Consider the following 15,000-nt stretch of genomic DNA (forward strand, 5'->3'; position numbering starts at 1 on the left):
CTTCTACTGTTTCTTTTTGCTGAACAGACTGAAGCGCTTCTCCTTGTCCTTCTCCTTGTCCTTCTCCCTCTTGCCGGGACTGGACTCGGTACCGAGCACGACGGTCGCCGGCAGCGTCTGAGCGCGGCCAGAACTTGGCGTGCCGGGGTTGCTGCTCTGAATCTCGGAGCGGTCGGCAGTGCCGGCATTCAGAATGGCCTGGATCCAGGTGCTCATCTCCTCCTGAAGGACGACACGGGTCAGAAGGATCAGAACACACGCTGCCGATCTGGACCTTTGAAGGTTCCATCTAATTCTCCAGAACCTAAAGGGGCCCAGAGGGTCCGGTTGTACCACAACTAGACAGAACCAAACTCACCTCATCTTTGGCTTGGAACAGGTACTCGTTTCCATCTGTGACTCTGAAAGAGAACAACCACAGGAAGTGATGTCATCAGGCAGCTCGTCGTGACCCGTTTAATAGAGGACTACTATTCTGAAAGAACCTGAAGGTTCAAACCACACAGAACTCTGACCGTTTCCATGACAATCCGTGACTCCACCCACCAGCGTTACCTGAGTTTGAAGACGTGTTTCTTCTTCTTGTACTCTGAGGCGACGTCGCAGCTGGCGTCCTTCAGGCTGACGGGCGGCTCGCCGTGGTACGCCACGTTCTGACCCGCCGCCTTGCTGTCTTTGTAGAAAACTAGATCTTGGTTTTTGATCACGCAGTACACGTGGTGCCACGACCTGCCAATCACAGAGCAACTAAGTCAGGTGATGCACCGATAGCCAGTGTTGGGAGTAACGCGGTACAAAAGTAATTAATTACTGTAATGCATTGCTTTTTGCTGTAATGTGGTAATGTAAGGCATTACAGGGAAAGAAAATGGTAATATTTACTCGGTACAGTTGTCAGTAACGCGGTACAAAAGTAATTAATTACTGTAATGCATTGCTTTTTGCTGTAATGTGGTAATGTAAGGCATTACAGGGAAAGAAAATGGTAATATTTACTCAGTACAGTTGTCAGTAACGCAGTACAAAAGTAATTAATTACTGTAATGCATTGCTTTTTGCTGTAATGTGGTAATGTAAGGCATTACAGGGAAAGAAAATGGTAATATTTACTCAGTACAGTTGTCAGTAACGCGGTACAAAAGTAATTAATTACTGTAATGCATTGCTTTTTGTTGTAATGTGGTAATGTAAGGCATTACAGGGAAAGAAAATGGTAATATTTACTCGGTACAACTGTCAGTAACGCGGTACAAAAGTAATTAATTACTGTAATGCATTGCTTTTTGCTGTAATGTGGTAATGTAAGGCATTACAGGGAAAGAAAATGGTAATATTTACTCAGTACAGTTGTCAGTAACGCAGTACAAAAGTAATTAATTACTGTAATGCATTGCTTTTTGCTGTAATGTGGTAATGTAAGGCATTACAGGGAAAGAAAATGGTAATATTTACTCAGTACAGTTGTCAGTAACGCGGTACAAAAGTAATTAATTACTGTAATGCATTGCTTTTTGCTGTAATGTGGTAATGTAAGGCATTACAGGGAAAGAAAATGGTAATATTTACTCGGTACACCTGTCAGTAACACGGTACAAAAGTAATTAATTACTGTAATGCATTGCTTTTTGCTGTAATGTGGTAATGTAAGGCATTACAGGGAAAGAAAATGGTAATATTTACTCAGTACAGTTGTCAGTAACGCAGTACAAAAGTAATTAATTACTGTAATGCATTGCTTTTTGCTGTAATGTGGTAATGTAAGGCATTACAGGGAAAGAAAATGGTAATATTTACTCAGTACAGTTGTCAGTAACGCGGTACAAAAGTAATTAATTACTGTAATGCATTGCTTTTTGCTGTAATGTGGTAATGTAAGGCATTACAGGGAAAGAAAATGGTAATATTTACTCAGTACAGTTGTCAGTAACGCAGTACAAAAGTAATTAATTACTGTAATGCATTGCTTTTTGCTGTAATGTGGTAATGTAAGGCATTACAGGGAAAGAAAATGGTAATATTTACTCAGTACAGTTGTCAGTAACGCGGTACAAAAGTAATTAATTACTGTAATGCATTGCTTTTTGCTGTAATGTGGTAATGTAAGGCATTACAGGGAAAGAAAATGGTAATATTTACTCGGTACACCTGTCAGTAACACGGTACAAAAGTAATTAATTACTGTAATGCATTGCTTTTTGCTGTAATGTGGTAATGTAAGGCATTACAGGGAAAGAAAATGGTAATATTTACTCAGTACAGTTGTCAGTAACGCAGTACAAAAGTAATTAATTACTGTAATGCATTGCTTTTTGCTGTAATGTGGTAATGTAAGGCATTACAGGGAAAGAAAATGGTAATATTTACTCAGTACAGTTGTCAGTAACGCGGTACAAAAGTAATTAATTACTGTAATGCATTGCTTTTTGCTGTAATGTGGTAATGTAAGGCATTACAGGGAAAGAAAATGGTAATATTTACTCAGTACAGTTGTCAGTAACGCGGTACAAAAGTAATTAATTACTGTAATGCATTGCTTTTTGCTGTAATGTGGTAATGTAAGGCATTACAGGGAAAGAAAATGGTAATATTTACTCGGTACAACTGTCAGTAACGCGGTACAAAAGTAATTAATTACTGTAATGCATTGCTTTTTGCTGTAATGTGGTAATGTAAGGCATTACAGGGAAAGAAAATGGTAATATTTACTCGGTACACCTGTCAGTAACACAGTACAAAAGTAATTAATTACTGTAATGCATTGCTTTTTGCTGTAATGTGGTAATGTAAGGCATTACAGGGAAAGAAAATGGTAAATTTACTCAGTACAGTTGTCAGTAACGCAGTACAAAAGTAATTAATTACCGTAATGCATTGCTTTTTGCTGTAATGTGGTAATGTAAGGCATTACAGGGAAAGAAAATGGTAATATTTACTCAGTACAGTTGTCAGTAACGCGGTACAAAAGTAATTAATTACTGTAATGCATTGCTTTTTGCTGTAATGTGGTAATGTAAGGCATTACAGGGAAAGAAAATGGTAATATTTACTCGGTACACCTGTCAGTAACACGGTACAAAAGTAATTAATTACTGTAATGCATTGCTTTTTGCTGTAATGTGGTAATGTAAGGCATTACAGGGAAAGAAAACGGTAATATTTACTCGGTACAGTTGTCAGTTACGCGGTAATTACAACGCATTTTTAAACCCAGAATCAAGATGTGGGTTTCCTAAAAATTCAAATTGCGGGAAGCCTGAAAAAAGATCCAGTATCCACATATATGACGTTATTCATGGACTCAGCTTCGCGGGCATTCTCTGAGCAGAGAGGACGCAGCGGTGACGGCTCAAATACTCCAGCTGCGTCCTGCGCGCGGCCGCTGTTATATTCACAAAACCGCTCCACCAAAACAAAGTCATTCACCTGCGATCGTTTATATCCGCCCATATTCTCTGGTACTTCATGTACTTTTCAGCTGATTCATCATCTGTGCCCCGGTGATTTCAACTCATCGCTGCTGGAGCGCAGCGCATATGAAGCTGTTTTTGTGTTCGGTAGATCCCGTTGGCTGATTAGTTAGAAAGTAGGAAATCTAGGAAACAGTTTTTCTAGAAGACGGAGAAAACATGCAGCATGCAGGAAGGTTAGAGAGAGGAAGGGCCGGAAATTATTCACATAAAATCAAGAAAAAACGAAAAAAGTAGGTAGATTTATCCCCAACACACACTTTTACCAGTGAAAAGCAATAATATATAAGCATTTAATATTTATACATGTGATAGAATCAGATCACCCCAGAAGTCAGTCTCACGTCCAGGGCCGTATCAAGGCATTTGGGGACCAAGGCAAATATAGGCTTGGAGCCCCCCGTCATGTTCCCGAGCCGAGGTGAGTGACACCATCTCCAATCTAACCGTTCTCGAGCTGATTCCCCACAGGTGAGGGGCGGAGGGGGCTGCAGCTGCAGAAGATTCCCAATCAGGAACTCTGGTATAAAAGGAGGATGGAGACACCTCGCTACACCGGATGATTGCTCCAGTTTAGGTAGCCCCAGCCACCCGTACTTGCTCTTGTTTGTTCCCTTTGACTCGTTTGGATTCCTCGGATTTTTTAACTCGGACTGTGTTTGGATTACGTCTTTGGATTACCCTCAAGTCTGGCGTTTGTTTGCCTTCCCTCGGGATCTCCACACAACCTGCCTCGCCCTTGCCGTTTTGAACTCTGGATTACATGCACCACGTCCCATCCTCCTCCGTTGTTCCCGTCTGGTCCCTCTCTGCTACCTCACCCATCCCAGAGCGCTCACCTCGGCTTCCCCGCCTCCCTCGTTCACCCAGAGCGCTACATGGACAAGAGCTGTACCGCTCTCCCCCCACGGGACTTCCCTGTGCTACTTTTGTTCCCGTTTGTTGAATAAAGAATTTTCCTTTTACTCAACCTGCTCGTCGAGTCTGATTCTGCACGTCTTGGGTTGGACACCTACCTCGAGTCATGACACCCCCACCACCTCACTCCCTGCTCAGGTAATCTAAGATGGCAGTGTGCTGAGAGTACAGATTGTTGTTGTTTTTATTTAATAAACAATCAAAGCACTGTTACACTGAGCGTCACATGACCAGATTCATATTGAAGTTGTACTGGTGAAAGTAACTTAAAGTAATGCAAAAGTAGTGTAATCTCTTACATTTTAAAATCAGTAATATTGTAATGTAATGAATTACTTTAAAATGAGGGTAACGAGTAATAAATAATGCATTACAGTTTGGAAGTAACTTGCCCAACACTGCTGATAGGGGGCGGAGCCCCGTGGCTCATTGGCTCTAACCTGTTGGAGGCCTTCTTATTGTGCCCCTCCCACTCGCGTTTGCGGTGCAGGAAGCCTTCGAGCTGGGAGGGCGTGTCCTGGGTCTTGTTGGGCAGCGTGGACAACTGGCTACTTTTGGTCTTCCTACCGGTGGTTGGCGAGGGGGCGGGGCTTGGCTCTTTGGAGCTGCGTTCAGCAAGTCCGTTCACCAGGTCTCCACCTTCCACCTGAAGAGCAAAGGATCTGATTTAAATCCAGGAAGAGCTTCTGTCCCATCTGTCTTTAGGATTCAGATTTAACAGATTTCATTCTAAAAGCTTCAGACGGGAGACGACTTAAACCCCCGAAGAAACGTACAAAATTCACCAACAAGGCCTAAACAGGTTCCCTTCAGTTTCAGACCAAACCAACACATTTCCTGTTTTAACTGAAGTCAACAGAACCGCAGAGCCAATCGCATTCTTGTGAAGGAAAAGGGAGACTCTTATTGTGAAAGAGACACCTGCAGGTTTATTCTGACGTTTTTCTTATAAAATAAGTTTAGCATACCGAATTTCAAAATAAAAGAGCTGAGGTGTCAGAGAGGCGTGAAGCGATGAAGAGGAGGAACCAACCTGAGGAGAGTTCTGATCCGACCCGAGTCCGTTCTGAGTCACAGCGCTGCAGAAAAACACAAACATAGATCTTATTGGCTGGTAAGGATTTGATCGCCCGCTGCTGAAAGACGGTGTGTGTGTGTGTGTGTGTGTGTGTGTGTGTGTGTGTGTGTGTGTGTGTGTGTGTGTGTGTTAGTAGGACATCTGATGAACCCGGTTCTGGTGCCTGTTGGAGTTTCACCTCTGCTGCTGAATGTCATCCTGCTGGACCACAGCGGGTTCTGGAGAAGGTGGCTTTCTCCTCCTCTCCTCCTCCTCCTGCTGCCTCCTCACTTCCAGCAGCTCCAGCTGGAAAACAAGTCATCTTCCTCATCATAATCCTCCTCATCATCATCACTGCGCCCCCTCCGTCACCCCTCCTAACCGTGGTCAGCCTCTCCAAGGCGGAGAAGCGCTCCTCCCAGGTGGCCGCGGACTTCTCGAAGGCTTCGTGGCGTTTGATGAGCTTCTCCACCTCGTCCACACTCTGCCCCACCTCCCTGCTGGACAGGTATGGCTCCTGGCCCAGCAGCCAGGCCTCGGCCACGCCCGCATCCCGGGAAAACTGGTGCACCTCCAGGACTGAGGAGCAGAAGGACGGTTAGAGCGTCATCAGAGATCGGCAGCTCTTCATGACTGATGTCCAACAGGAAGTAACCAGGAAGTGAATCTTACTGAGGCGGAGCCACTCCCATCGATCCTCCCACTTATCGATCATCTCCTTCCTCTTGTCGGTCAGCTGCAGCAGCCTCTCTTTGATCTGAACAACAGAAAACATCTGGAATGTGAAAACATCTGCTGTGAACAGACGAGTCACCTGTGATCCACCTGCTCACCTCCTCTGAAGCATAATGTTTCCGGGCCAGCAGAGCCTTCCCCAGCTCGATGCAGGTGGTGAAGCTGTCGTTGCGAGCGTCGATCTCTGCCTTGATGCCCTGATGGTTGTTCATCAGAAGCTCTACGGATGAGACATCTCTGAAGACACAAACATCTCCATCAGCCTGAGAGGCGCGCCAGTCAGCGGGGAGCTGCAGTCCGTGGGCCTACCTGGGGTTTTCCTGGGCTTCAATGAGCCGGATCACGTCCTCCATCCACAGCATCAGGTCCCGGACCATGCTGAAGAAGCGGAACTTGTCTCCAGTGTCTAGGAGGCGGAGCCTACGTCCGTCACAGGCCCCAAGCAGGCTCTTCCATGCCTCCAGCACTTCGCTTTCCCGGCACTGGATGTCATCTGCCTTGTCCCCGGCGTACGCAGCCTGCAGACGCATGGCGTCCTCCTGCAGCTGTCTCACCTGAAAACGGCACGAATCAGTCCAGAACCTTGGGATGAAACCAGGAACCTGAATAAACCTTTCTTCTGACCTGCTCAGAAAAACAATTTTGATTTTAACGAAGCGAGTCTGTTCTTCACTTCTTCACCAGACTAAGACTAAACTCTTATCTGGACCCATCCTGGTTCTGGAGGACGTTCTACCTCTCATCCAAAAGCCTTCCTGGTCGGGATGGCAGGACCAGGACTCTGGACTTGTTCCAGACTTTCTTCTCCACCAACTGTTTCAGATGAAAAGACCGCTTCTACAGGCAGAAGCACCATGAGATCTCCAGCTTCTCCCTCTGTGGAGAGGTTCTGCGTGGAGGAGGTGGAACACACAGAACTGAACTCTGAGGAGGGAACAACACCAAGCTGCTGGTTTTGATAGGTTGACTGTGGGGTCCACCTAGTTCTACCTGAAGAAGTGGAAGCATCTAATGGATTCTTTAAATCAGGTGGACATCAAATTCACCAGGGAGGACACCAGAGACATCAAGTTACCCTTCATGGACCTTGTAAGGGTCTGGGTCTCCGGTCCAGAGTCTACTTTATAAATCTCACCACCAAGAGGACTATAGACCTTCATCTGACCTGTCTAGGAGAACATCCAAACCAATGAAAGGAAGGAGGAACACGCAGAAGAATGTTGATTTTCACACGGATCTGGAGCTCAGAAGAAACTGAGAAGACCTTTTCCAAGCCCTGATTTTCCAGCACATTTCGAAGCCAACACCTCTGTGAAACAGAGACATGTCCACCCTCGGGACTAAATCTAAGACCAGCCGAGCAGTTGAGCCCAGCCAGGGACTTTCTGACCACCGTGATGGAGGAACTAAACAGCAGCAGGACGGTCCAAAACAGCCGGACCACCCGGTGTCCGTTTAGATCTCAAAGACGAGGGACAACAATGTCCACGCTAGACGGAGAGGACAGGCGGTCTGATGGAGAAAACATGTCACCTGACCTCACTGACCTTAATGAGTGTTCTCAACAACTTCAAGGACATCGAGTCCTGAAATTTGGATCCAGCATCAGAACCGAAGAGCCCTGTAAGAGAGGTGGAGCATCTTCCAGCCCCCCCCCGCGTTACCTGTGTTCCCAGCGCCTGGATGTCATGTTCAAAGGTCGTGTGCATCCTCTGCAGCGTCTCCACCGTGTTCTGGTCCCGGCCCACTTCTTCTGGAAGTTTCTTCTGCTTATCGGCGATGCGTGCCAGGATCTCCTTGGCGTCATGGTAGAACTTGTGTAGCTCAAAGGAGGCGGCGAGGATCTGCGTGCGCGTGTCGATGAGCTCCAAAAGGTCCGCCCAGGCGTCGTTCAGTCCGTCCTTCCACTCCGCCACCGTGGCGGCGTCTCCGTGCCCCGCGTTAATCAACTCATCTGCTAGCCGGTTCACGGCGTCCACGCGCTCCTGTCCGATGTTCCCGGTGTCGCGTGCAAACTCCCGGAAACGTTCCTGCAGCATCTGGAACCACAGAAATCAGGTCAGCTCCGGTACCTGCGCAGGTGGACCGGGTTGGGCAGTAGAACCCCCCCCCCCCCCCCCCCCCCCCCGGTGATGGGTCGGTAACGCACCGTGACGTGCTCGTAGTCCTGTCCTAACTCGTGTGACCCAGCCACCACCTCTCGTTCAGCGATCCACTGCTCCAGGTCATCAACCTCCCGGTTCAGTTGGAAGAGGCGGAGCCTCTCATCCAGTTTGCCCCGCCTCTCTTCAGACAGGTCCTTCAGGCCGGCGTACAGCTTGTCCACTTGAGACTGCCTCATGCTGACGCGCTCGCTGAAACACACAGAGTTCTGTTAGTGACAGAACCGGGTCAGCCCGGTACTGGTTCAGCTTCAGGAGATCACCTGTCCGGGTGTCGGTCGGCCACCAGGCCACGGCTGGTTTTGGACAACAGGTGGACGGTCTCGGCGTAGTCCTCCACCGCCTGCTCCATGATCTGGTGCTTCTTCAGCATCGTGACGGCACTCAGCTCGTCCTGCTCACAGCAAAGAGTTGGTATCAGAACGGGACTGGACCCGGTACCTGAACCTGACGGGTACCAGGATTGGACCCGGTAGCTCATTGGCCCAGTACCACAGCTGGTACCGTGATGGGACTGGGTACTGAACCTGATACCAAGACTGGACTGGGAACCAGGACCAGAAGGGTACCAGGTCGGTACAAGGACCAAATCGGTTCTGGCACTAGGACTGGACCAGGTGACCCCTACCTTGGCCTTCTCCTCCGACATCATGTAGAGCTCCTGTTCGCTCATCCAGGCTTCAGCCTCAGCAGCATCAAAGTAGTACTGCTGGGCTTTGTGGGCCTTCTGGAGCCGCCGGTGCCGCTGTTCCACCTCCTCCATCAGCTCCTCCCACAGCTGCCGCAGATCAGCCAGACGCTGGCGGATCAGATCCAAGTTGGAGGACTCGTCCTGCTGGAGGTTCTGGCTGCGTTCCAGGATGTCATCGATGCGAGGCTGATGACCCTGGATCTCCTTCTGCAGCGTCTGAGGTCCAAAACGCCACCAGGAGGAGCGTTAGGAAGCCACCAGGAAGCCACTGTAGCTCTGAGCTCACGAAAAGGAACTCACCTGGTTCTTCTTGATGAGCAGCTGAACCGTCTGCAGGTTATGACCGTGGTCGGTGGATCTGGCCACAGGGATCCTCTCCTGGGCCCAGAGCTGCAGAAGACAAGAAGCATGAGGGTTTGACACAAGGAGCCTGGTTTGCAGGTGGGAGGAGTCAGGGTGTCTACGTACGATCTCGTCCTCCACATCGCGGTTGAACTGATGAACTTCCCTCGACGCCACCAGGAAGTTTCTGCGGCGCCGCAGCGGCTCAAGCAGATCCTGGAACTTATTTTCTACCAGCTGCCTCCGTCCGTCCACCTCGTCAGTGTCCTTCACCTCCTGACCCAGAGCCTTTACCTGGCTCTGCAGCTCCACCACCTCCCTCTGACGCACCTCCACCTGGTTCTCCAGCATCTAGCAGGATGAGGAGGAGGAGTCGGTCATGATGCTACTGAAGTCTGACACAAACAACAGAGCTGGTACCAGGCAGCTGCAGTGGACCCGTACCTGCTGCTTCTTCAGCAGGATGTTGACGGAGGTCAGGTCTTTCCCGTAGTCATCGGACTGGATCTGGCCCTCCAGACCCGCCAGCCACTTGTCCAGGTCGGTGCAGCTCTGAGTGAACAGCTCCGCCTTGTTGGCGTCAAACAGACACTGAGCTTTGGTCTCTGTTGTGGACTCCAGATTCTCCCACAAGGAGCGCAGCGACGCCAGTTTCTCCTTCACCTCCACCTCGGTCTCCGGCTTCTCCGACACCAGGAGCATCCCATCCTGAAGCCGGACAGAGATGGTCACCTCTTCTAACAGGTAAAAACAGTTAAACAGACACGACCTGCCTGGTACCAAACATTCACCTAGAAGAACTGATTGGGATCCAATTCTCAGATCAGAGGAACCCTAGAACTTCCTGACACTGTCTCTTTAGTTCTGACGCCCTCTGACCTCTTCATATGGGGTTAGGGACTGCTGATGGAAAATCCACAGAACTGGATCAAAAGTTCTGATGGTCTTCTGGACTGTGTGAGTTCTGTTGGTTGTGTGAAACGAGCGACTGTAAAAAAAAACCTGGTTTCAGTGGCGGCTTGGCCATAGGGGGCGCTGTGTGTTTATATATAAAAGATATTTTTATTATTGATGTGTAACTTTAGCTTACTGGCGAATCTCTACAAGAAATCTGAATTGTTTCCATAACATTTCCACCAGCAACACTGCTGGAATGCACTGGGAAGCGCTGCCTTTGAGCACGAGGTCGGCCTCTCCACCGTCTGGCTTTAAATCTCTTTTGAAAACCGGTTTTAATGATTTGGCTTTTAACTCAGCATGAAAGTCTTTCTAGTGATCGGTCTTAAGCTTTAGTCTTTATGCATTCTTATGTTGTGTGTTGTTTTTCAATGTTTTTAGCTTCTGTGAAGCACTTTGGTCGGTTTTATAAATGATGAATGACCCGCACTCGTATAGCGCCTCTCAGAGTAAGGCCGGGGACAGACCGGCCGCCGAAGCGCCGCGATATTGGGCCCGCCTTCATTCGGCGCCCTTCCATCCATCCATCTTCTGAGCCCGCTTTGTCCAAGCAGGGTCGGGGGGGGGGGGTTGTGGCTGGTGCCTATCTCCAGCGGTCAACGGCCAATCAGGCGGGGTACACCCTGGACAGAGCACCAGTCCATCACAGGGCAACACAGAGACACACAGGACAAACAGTCATGCACACACACACACAATTTAGACAGACCAGTCAACCTAACAGTCATGTTGTTGGACTGTGGGAGGAAGCCGGAGCACCCGGAGAGAACCCACGCATGCACAGGGAGAACATGCAAACTCCATGCAGAACGATCCCAGGCCGGGAAGCGAACCCAGGACCTTCTTGCTGCAAGGCAACAGCTCTAACCACTGCACCACTGCGCAGACCATTCGGCGCCCTTGTTATCCTATTCTATAGACCACATGGGCCGCCGAAGCGCCGCTCGCACCGGCGCTCCAGCCCGCGCCGTGCAGCGATCGTTTCGGCATCTGCTCTACTTTTTTCACGAGCCGCAGGCGAACCGCGTCAATTCTGGCAGGAAGTCAAACCTAGACATAAGAGGCAGGCCGGTAAATTTAACAAAATAAAGCATTTCAAAATACAATTCTGCGATAGTCAAATGTGTTCGTAAACACAAACACAATTGTGGAAAAGTAGCTTGAGATATTTTTAGAGTTGGCTATTTGCTTCTAACACCATTAGCATTGTTAGCGCAACGTTAGCCTCTCCCCTGCTTCGCTCAGTGTTAGAGTAAAACAAAAGATGTTGTGACCTCTTACGGGTACAAGGAATAACTTCTGGGTCGCTCCTGTTTACTGGCTCAGCACCCCCGGAGAAAAACTGACAACCTCCCAGTCGGCGAGGAAGGAAATCGGTTTCAATGCAACCTTCCTTCCAACGCCATGGAGACGTTAGACTGCTTTGTGATCATTTCAGTGTAAGATTTTTACGTATTGTACTTTTAACGTTCACGAAAAGCGTTTCAACCAAACCCTTTACGCGGTAAGAGATGGGCGGGCTGACCTTTCTCTGAAATACCGTAGGAAGGGAGTTGGGCCCCGCCCCACTAAACTTAGTCATCGCCACTGGCTGACTTGACCCTGAAGGTGGTGATGACCTGCTCATCTGCTCAGGACCCTCAATACCTTCTGGATCTTGTCCAGCCACTCCTTGTTGGACTGCAGCTCGGCCATGAAGGCCTGGTGCTTCAGCCACTTGCTGTGTAGGTTCCTGGCCTCATCGTAGGTCAGGTCCTGGGCCGTCAACATCTTCTCACTGATCCACAGGGACAACTGCAAAGACAGAGGTCCATCAGAACCAGTACGCTTTCATTCTTAAAGGTAGTTCATCCCACCCACCAGGTCTAAACCAAACCAACAAGCTGGATTCCTGCAGTGAAACATTTGTCCTTCACACCAGCTGTTTGGCGTTTCTGTAGGAATCCAGATGTTGGTCTAAACTATAAGAAAGATGGCCGACCTCCTGACAGTCCTGCAGGAACTTTTGCAGGTCTCGATTGTCCTTCAGTCTCATCAGCAGCTCCACAGCAGCCTCCCTGTTCTTCTTGTGCCTGGAACGTAAAGAAACCATCAGAGAAGACCTGTAACCCCCCCACCCCCCACCCTTAATCCCTTGACCCCTCTAGAACAGAAGTTGAAAGGTTTCCTGGGGTGGAAGCTACCGGTCATCGATGGAGGAGACCTTCTCCTGGATCCGGTCTGCGCTGATGTTTCCATCACTGGCCAGCCTCCGACCCGCCTCCATCACACCGTTGATCTTCTCCTCGTTGGCATCCATGGTGGTCATGAAATCCTCCTGCTTCTTGATGGCAGCCTCAGCAGCCTCCAGGGTGGAGGGCATCTCGGTGTGAGCCAGGACGTACTCCTGAAAGACCGAAACATCAGTGGAGGTCTTCAAGTGACCTAAAGAGCTTCTTAAAACTTCACAGGACTCTATGGGAGAGCAGCAGGTGATTTAGGTTTAACTGGATCAGAACATTGTGTGTCAGGAACATTTTTCCTGGTCTGGAGGGTCTTTGCAGGTCTCCATATGGCCAGGTGAATCCTCTGGACTCACCTGGTTGTTGAGGAAGGCCTCGGCCTGCTTGGTGTCCCTCAGGAACAGCTGGTAAGCGTGGGACTGGGAGAGCAAGTTCTGCCGGTTCTCCCACATCTTGTGCAGCTCATTCCATCCAACGTGAAGCGCCTGCAGACGCTGGTGCAGGAACATGTACTGAGCGTCTGTCTGGCCCTGCGTCACCATCTCCCCCATGTCTCGCATCTTCTGATAATCCTCCTCATAGTTCTGGATCTCGTTCTTGATGCCTTCATGCTGGGCCATCAGCTTCTCAGCCTCGGCGAGCGTGTTGGGCATATCTTCAGAGGCGATGGCTGTCTGAGTCCGAGACAACCAGGACTGGAAGTCGTCCAGCTCACGCAGGAACTGCTGGAGCTTCCTGGCTTCGCCCAGAGACTCCTCTCGAGTTTTCAGAGTGTTCTTCATCTCCTCCCAGACGGCAGTGATTTCAGCAAGCCGACCTGTGATTGCCATGGCCTGGTCCGGGTGCTCCTGGCCCAGCTGCTGGGCCTCCCCTCTCAGGCCACCCAGCTTGTCCTCAATGGCAACCAGGTCTCTCTCCATGCCGGTCAGTTTGCGCTGCAGGGCCATCACCCCGGTCAGGTCGTTGCCCAGGTCCTGGGTGGACTCTATGACTTTGGTCTTTTCTTTGATCCAGGATTTGGTCTCGTTGCAGTCCAGATGGTAGTTCTGCACACCCAGAGCTGAATTCAGAGATTCCTTCTTCTGGTCCACCAGCTCCCGGAATTGACTCCACCTGCAAGAAACCCGGAGGATGGTCAGGATCTAAAGGACCTATCCTAGTCAGGCTACCTGGACGTTCAGTCTGTACCTGTTGTTGAGCCTGTCCTGCTGGCTCTTGATGTCCTTCTCACCAGGGTGGCTGTTGTGAATCAGCTGTCGAGCGATCTGGTTCACCACGGCAACACGAGAAGCCTGGCTGTTCATCTCTGGTTCCAGACTTTCAAACCTGCAGAGAGATCCGAGTCCACATCAGCGCTAGTGCACGACAGAGACCTTAGTAGACGAGGCACGTTGTTCCTACCTGTGCTGAATGACCTCCAGGTCCTCCAGTTTTTCGGGGATCTCCATGCTGTTCAGCCACTGCTCCTTTTCGTCGATCCAAACCTCGCAGGCATTGGCCTCGCTAAACATTTTGTAGCGAGCTAGTGCATCCTGCAGGGCCTGCTTCCTCAGCTTTGTCAGCTCCGACACCTCCTTATAGCGCTCCTCGATGCCAGCTAGCCGGCCACGCACGTCCTCAGACTCCGCCTCCTCCCCAGGCAGTGACCCCACCTGCTCGTGGAGCGAGTCGATCACTGACCGATAGCTGGCGACCTCTGCAGCAGCCTCTCGGTGTTTTCTGACCAGGGCCTGAGTGGAGAACTCATCATGGCCCGTTTCTCCGCTGGAGACGATCCGAAGTGCGTCCAGTGTCCATGCGTCCACATCATCTGCGTCGGCCTGGAACTGATACAGGGCCAGAGCTTCTTCCAGCCTCCTCTTCCTGATGGCAGCGAGCTGCTCCAGCGCCGCCCACTGAGCCTGCAGGTCAGCTATACGCTCCTGGATCTTTGTAGCACCAAAGTGACCAGCCTGGACCATGGCCTGGCTCTCAGAGATGGTGTGGTGCAGGTGTCCAGCGCGCCCGCTCATCTCATCCTCTAGGGCGCGCTGCTCGCTAAGGAGACGCAGCGCCCCCGTCAGGTCCTTCCCATGCTCCAGAGAAGACAGGATCTGCTCCTTCTCACGGATCCAACCCTCTTCCTCAGCCATCTCCCAAAAGAACTTCCAGAGTCGGCGAGACTCCTCCAAACGGGCCCGCCGCTCAGCAGCCAGCTGGGTCAGCTCCTGGTAGCAGAACTCCAGGTGGGCCACTCGGTCCTGGATGACTTGAGGATCACATGGTTTGTAGCCTGAACAGGAATATAATTTCATCAGAACCTTTTGAATGTTAGAAACAAAAGTGGTTGGTTCTGAAACCAGAACTTTTGTTGCATTCAGAAAATACACACAAATGATGTGGGTGTTTGAACCTGCTGTTAGTGTCTAGCTGCTTCTGGGGTTCTGCTCAGATGGGTCAGAACCAGTCA

The 15,000-nt window shown here is 49.9% G+C and overlaps 1 protein-coding gene across 2 annotated transcripts in view; it reads right to left on the reverse strand.

Annotated features, from left to right (window-relative positions):
• Positions 1-15,000, reverse strand: part of LOC107393946 (spectrin beta chain, non-erythrocytic 1) — a 38,014-nt gene that overhangs the window by 841 nt on the left and 22,173 nt on the right. For both annotated transcript variants that reach the window (XM_015972600.3, XM_015972618.3), the window contains 23 exons: positions 13,953-14,823; positions 13,740-13,877; positions 12,908-13,664; positions 12,513-12,715; positions 12,311-12,401; positions 11,977-12,123; positions 9,817-10,080; positions 9,499-9,723; positions 9,331-9,420; positions 8,968-9,246; positions 8,603-8,733; positions 8,327-8,531; positions 7,842-8,216; positions 6,487-6,731; positions 6,276-6,414; positions 6,115-6,199; positions 5,825-6,021; positions 5,642-5,748; positions 5,419-5,464; positions 4,826-5,031; positions 556-729; positions 359-401; positions 1-222 (listed from right to left, as the gene is read on the reverse strand). The exon at positions 1-222 is cut by the window's left edge and continues 841 nt beyond it. In XM_015972600.3, coding sequence (XP_015828086.3) covers positions 4-222; positions 359-401; positions 556-729; positions 4,826-5,031; positions 5,419-5,464; positions 5,642-5,748; positions 5,825-6,021; positions 6,115-6,199; positions 6,276-6,414; positions 6,487-6,731; positions 7,842-8,216; positions 8,327-8,531; positions 8,603-8,733; positions 8,968-9,246; positions 9,331-9,420; positions 9,499-9,723; positions 9,817-10,080; positions 11,977-12,123; positions 12,311-12,401; positions 12,513-12,715; positions 12,908-13,664; positions 13,740-13,877; positions 13,953-14,823 — 5,237 coding nt within the window. In that variant the 3' untranslated portion in view covers positions 1-3. The remainder of the gene's footprint in view (positions 223-358; positions 402-555; positions 730-4,825; positions 5,032-5,418; positions 5,465-5,641; positions 5,749-5,824; positions 6,022-6,114; positions 6,200-6,275; positions 6,415-6,486; positions 6,732-7,841; positions 8,217-8,326; positions 8,532-8,602; positions 8,734-8,967; positions 9,247-9,330; positions 9,421-9,498; positions 9,724-9,816; positions 10,081-11,976; positions 12,124-12,310; positions 12,402-12,512; positions 12,716-12,907; positions 13,665-13,739; positions 13,878-13,952; positions 14,824-15,000) is intronic.

Source organism: Nothobranchius furzeri, chromosome 6, assembly GCF_043380555.1.
Source record: "Nothobranchius furzeri strain GRZ-AD chromosome 6, NfurGRZ-RIMD1, whole genome shotgun sequence".
NCBI lineage: Eukaryota > Metazoa > Chordata > Actinopteri > Cyprinodontiformes > Nothobranchiidae > Nothobranchius > Nothobranchius furzeri.